General features: G+C 36.9%; 1 protein-coding gene across 2 annotated transcripts; it reads right to left on the bottom strand.

Annotated features, from left to right (window-relative positions):
- Positions 1-1,322: 1,322 nt before the first annotated feature.
- Positions 1,323-2,683, bottom strand: LOC131314828 (protein SPIRAL1-like 5). 2 transcript variants are annotated; one of them, XR_009196524.1, is made up of 3 exons: positions 1,997-2,597; positions 1,683-1,858; positions 1,323-1,640 (listed from the first exon to the last, which is right to left on the bottom strand). XR_009196524.1 is itself a non-coding variant. In XM_058343700.1 (2 exons), the coding sequence occupies exons 1-2, from the start codon at positions 2,240-2,242 to the stop codon at positions 1,781-1,783; spliced, it is 324 nt and encodes a 107-aa protein (XP_058199683.1). In that variant the 5' UTR covers positions 2,243-2,683; the 3' UTR covers positions 1,323-1,780. The 2 variants fall into 2 exon arrangements, 1 of the variants encoding a protein (XP_058199683.1); XM_058343700.1 differs by having other exon boundaries at positions 1,323-1,858; positions 1,997-2,683.
- Positions 2,684-5,446: the final 2,763 nt, after the last annotated feature.

Raw genomic sequence — 5,446 nt, 5'->3', positions numbered from 1 at the left:
CTGAATTCATTTGATCCACTAAAATTTAAAATAACGATCGTCTCTTCAATCAAAGGACTCCAACATAAACGAGTAATTACGGATCAAAAAAAAAAAAAACATAAACGAGTAATTATTTATTCAGCTTTCCCAGAATACCATGTGGCCTCACCTATATGGTAGGATCTTAATCATTTACTTAGCGACAAATCATGTGGTAGACACATTACCATTCGCTTTTAGCAGGTGGTTAAAAGACAAGGGGCTTTGTGTGACGGCAATCTTTTTTATTTGCGGAGAGTATCACATGATATTATAGGAGTATTCAATAATTGACCAACATAAACATACTAAAATATTGTACTTTCATAAGTTTTTGTCTTTTTTTGTTATCATAGGCTTTTCGTAAGTACAGTAATTGCCTGAAAATTTTAGGAGCTTTATATAAACAAAATTTTCATAATACCAATTTTCTTAACCACATTTTGGGAATGATCAATAGTAAAACGAGCTTATCATAGTCAAGTGTTCAATTAATTTACTTTTTCCGATAAAAAAAAAATAACTTCATGATCATCAAAAAATAAAGGCAAAAAAAACAAAACCAGGAGACTTTACAACCTGCACAGAGAGAGAGAGAGAGAGAGAGAGAGAGAGAGAGAGAGAGAGAGGTTCCCATATTCTGCAGTTTCAACAATTAAAAAAGACTGAGTGCAAAAGGAAAAACATCAAAGAAGAATTAAATTCAACATCCAACTCCCTAATTGTTAGTGCAAAAGGTTTGTAAAGGGAGAGAATAATTAAATTAAACTGGAAAGCATTGGTTTATTGCCCTAGTAGTCTTTCCACATTTGGTAACAGGAAGGAGAGAGAGAGAGAGAGAGAGAGAGAGAGAGAGAGAGAGAGAGAGAGAGAGAGAGAGAGAGAGAGAGAGAGAGAGAGAGAGAGCATACTGTGTGTGCTGGCATATGAAATTTCCAGATTCAACCAATTAAGTGCATAAGGAATAAATTATGGAAAATTAAATACACTAGAGTGGCAAGCAAAAAGGAACCAACTCATTTTTAATTCAACAAGGGTTTTAAATGGGGAGCACAATCAAACTAAAATGGAAAGCATTAGTTTATTTCTTAACAATCTTTCCAAATTTGGAAGAAAATAAACAAAAATAAAATAAAATAGAACAGACCCCATAAGTTTCCAGATTTTGAAGAAAATAGACAATAAAAAATAAAATAGAACAGACCCCATAAGTTTCCAGATTTGGAAGAAAATAGACAATATAAAAATTAAACAGATCCCATCATGGAATAAACAATCTAATTGAAATTACACACAATGACTTACAGAAACCTCCATTTCTTATTTTATGTAGTAATAAAAAGGATCATTCGTTTATAATCCGGGGAAGATAACGAAGAACCGGTAACAAGAGAACTTACCGATCGAACTCAAGCAATACAGAAAAATGAAGTGCTCGGATTAAGATTCGAACCGTCGATTGTCAAGATAAACGGCCGGATCGGCCAGTCGGCACCGCTACCAAGCACCTTCGCTCGGCAGCATCTCCCAATCCCAGAAATATACACATAAATCCTCAAGTCTGATCACACCCATATGAGAATCAGCTAAACACCATTAAAATACCACAACAGACCTTGCTGGCTAGTTGCTAGTGAATCAAACACCCATTACCACAAAACCACAAACCCAAAGAAATCCAATACCAGAGGGGAAAACATGAGTCCCTTATTCTTAGTTAAACCCTATTTTGGGGATAGGTAATTTGAGAAAACAAACATCACTTTTGATCTCCAAACAAGTACCCAAGAGAAGAATCTCCACCAGGAACAGACTTCACTTTTGTCGATGGACGACCCTAAAAAATAAAAAATAAAACCCATTAAGTTAATCAACAGTCACTTTATTGATAACGCAAAATATAACGTTTGAGAAAAGTTCAGTTTTTTTTTTCTTTCTAAAAATGTAAAATTATGTGATTAAAACATTCACTTACAGTTATGAAGTTTCCAGAATTCTGCCCTTGTGCTCTGGGATAGTTGTTGGAGTCGGACACGTCGTCGGTGCTTTGCTTTCCGGGAGGAGAAGGCTTTTCCGGCTGCTTTTCCGGTGGGGTTTCGATCCCATACGGAGGTATGCAGACTGCTGAAGGTGAGGGTGGAGGTGGGGTTTTCTGCTCATCAGACCCAAAGAGATACCCCAAAGAACTTTGCCCACCACCAAAGCTTCCACCTCTACTCATGTTCTCTTTAAACTGTTTTTGAGAAGCAATTAGGGAAGTGGATTTGGTGGGTTGAGATTAGGACTACAAATATATAGGGTTAATCAAGAACTAAACATGTACAGTGTACACCCCAATGGACCGAGTATTTGGCGGACCAATCTTACCATCCTCGTACTAGTCAGATGCTCAATCAAAGTCGAGAAAGACTCATATGGACCGAATTGATAGGACGCAGCTGGGGTCAAATCAAACTAATATATCATATAGGGTTAACCAAGAAGTAAACATGTACGGTGTCCACCCAATGGATTGAGTATTTGGGAGGACCAATCTTTCCATCCTTGTACTAGTTGGGTACTTAATCAAAGTCGAGAAAGACTCATATGAACCAAAATTGATAAGACGTAGCTGGAGTCAAATCAAACTAAAGGCTTTGAAATACTTAGCTATCATGTGACTACCACTGCGCCACTCCGGTCATATGGTCACGCGTCCATATATAGTTGGACATCCATAGATGTTCATGACTAAACACAGTGCTAGTGGTACTGGTGCATTAGGAGTATCCAATGCATAGTTACAGGCATGGACATACATGTCTATGTGGTACTCTACATGAAACCCTAGGGCTTTGGTCATGCTGATGTCATTTATTTGTTGTAATCACATAGATTGTACTTAGAATTGTGGCTTATTCCACATTTGTGCATCAAGAATCGAATTTGACTATACCAGATTGGGACATCATCAATACATATATTTCGTACTATTAACATGCAATCAGCCTAATATTTCGAGAAAAAAAAATTGCTCGGGCAGTAAATTTGCTCAAGATCAGTAAGATACACAATTAAAATCTAGCTCGAAAAGTCAGTAAATTAGTGTTTTGAAAGTGTGTCTGTAGTATTGGTCAATCTAGCTTCTTTTTCAGTGTAACTATGCCTCATATCACATTTCTCTGCAGCACTTCAGAGGGGAAAGAAAACTTAGGCCACTTGAATATAACAAATGCTAGGCGTGTGTGCTATTACAAAATAAAAAAGACTTAATTTCAAGAACACCTCCTCGATCAACTATCACGTTTTGTCAACATCAATCACTCCCTAAAGTAACCAATCAACATCAACCCTTCAACTTTCATTTGCAATCAACTTCACCCCCTTCGTCGAAATCTGTTAACAGATATTAATATTTTGGACGAAAAGTTGATAAGTTAGACTGAAAATGAAATTCTAACCCTAAAATGCCCTTCACATTGGTGGGAGAGTTAAGCCTTGGGGTATTTATATATAACCCTTACCAATCCCTTTTTCCGCTTTCTCTGTTCCTACCCAACCCTGATTTCTCCCCTTCTCCCTTAACTCCATACCAGATCTATCCCTTCTCCCTCAACTCCATACCCAGTTCTTCTTTCTCTCATCTCATCTCATCTCCTCTCCTCTCCTCCACACATATGCACAGGGCCGGCTGAGAATAGAAGCACAAGAAGCATGTGCTTTAGGCCCCCAAAATTTTTAGAGGGCCCCCAAAATTCTAGGACCCCTGTACACACACACACACACACACACACACACATATATAGAGTTAGGTTTCGGTGAGGGATCCCTCATTTTATTAAAATGCAGGACTCCCCTTCCCGATTGAATTTCGATGATCCGAGCCGCTCAAAGTGATCAGAACGTGATTTTAAGGGTCCCTGTGAGAAATCAGCAAAAAAATGACCGGGAAGGGCTTCATCCGAGCAGTTTTCATTGAACGGTTCAAAAAAAATTGCTCGGATGACGCCCTTCCCGGTCATTTTTTTTGCTGATTTCTCTCGGGGACCCTTAAAATTACGTTCTGCACACATTGAACGGTTCGGATTTTCAAAATTTGATCGAAAAATGAAAGTCCTTCATTTTGTTAAAATGAGGGATCCCTCACTTGAAAATTCCTCTATATGTATATATATATATATATATATGTATATATATATATATGTATGTATATATGTATGTATGCATGTATTGATGGGAGAGATTCATTTTCAGAATTAAAAGTCTTGAAGGATGTTTTGCCAAAAGATACAATAAGGTCAATTGATGTGTTAAATTACTTGAAGACAATGGATGGTTGTTTCCCGAATGAGTTTATCAAAAAATTTCTCAAGAAAAATTAAATAAATTGGCTATATTGTCCATCGAGAAGGAGTTGGTGAAGCAGTTTGACTATGGAGACTTAATTAGTACGTTTGCAGCAAAAAGTATGAGAATACTAATTTTTAAATGATGAATTTTGATATATATTATAATGGTTGCGTTTTTTTGGGATAACTATATGCTTATATTTTGTAATGGTAAATCTTTTGTAATGGTTTTTTTATGAAACTCTTTGTAGACCAACTTGTCTATGAAAAATATAGGGAGGCCTTATTCAAAGACTTCGCTTCCGACCTCCAAAACTTATGAGCCGGCCCTGGGTATGCACCCAACCCCAACCCAGAAATTCGAATTCCCCTTCTCATACACCATGGGTTTAGGGTTCGATCAGTTGGATTTAGAGTTTCAAACAAGTGCTCTGTCGATCAGTTGGGTTTAGGGTTTGGATTGCCTGGGTTTAGGGTATAGTAGACTTTTACCTCTTTTCCGTCCAAAATATTAACGTCTGTTAATAGATTTGGGCAGAGGGGGTGATGTTGATTGATTTTTTACTAGAGGGGATGATGTTGACAAAACGTGATTGTTAAGGGGGTGTTCTTGAAATTAAGCCAAATCAAAAAGACAAAGGTCCTACTTTAGGAGCGTTTATTCCAAAAGCTAAGAGGCATTTGACCCAACGATATCAGGGGTGCACTTAAGTGCTAGAAAAATGAGGTTAAAAATTCAACTTCTCATCCAAATTGCTAATTTAATTATTCTAACAATACTGACTTCCGGCGATAAAAAAAAAAAAGTGTTTAATTCGATAAGAAAAAATAAGTTGGTTTTTATGTCAATATCAGGTAGGTTGAATAATTTCAAACATGTGGTAAGTATTGGGTCCTCAAGCAATCAGTATCAATTTATACTCTGTGGACAATCAATCAAATTAATGTGACATTTTATTTGCTATTATTGGTTACTTTGGCTAGAAATGTGACCCCATGACTCTATTTAGCCACCAAATTTGTTTAGTAGTCATGATTCCCTAGGGTTTGATCAAGTGTGGGTATAACAAAGTAACTAAAAGGGTTTGCTCCTATGA

This window comes from Rhododendron vialii, chromosome 2a (assembly GCF_030253575.1).
Source record: "Rhododendron vialii isolate Sample 1 chromosome 2a, ASM3025357v1".
NCBI lineage: Eukaryota > Viridiplantae > Streptophyta > Magnoliopsida > Ericales > Ericaceae > Rhododendron > Rhododendron vialii.
The sequence above is the reverse complement of the archived record's forward strand: the minus strand, read 5'-3'. Positions and strand labels throughout refer to the sequence as shown.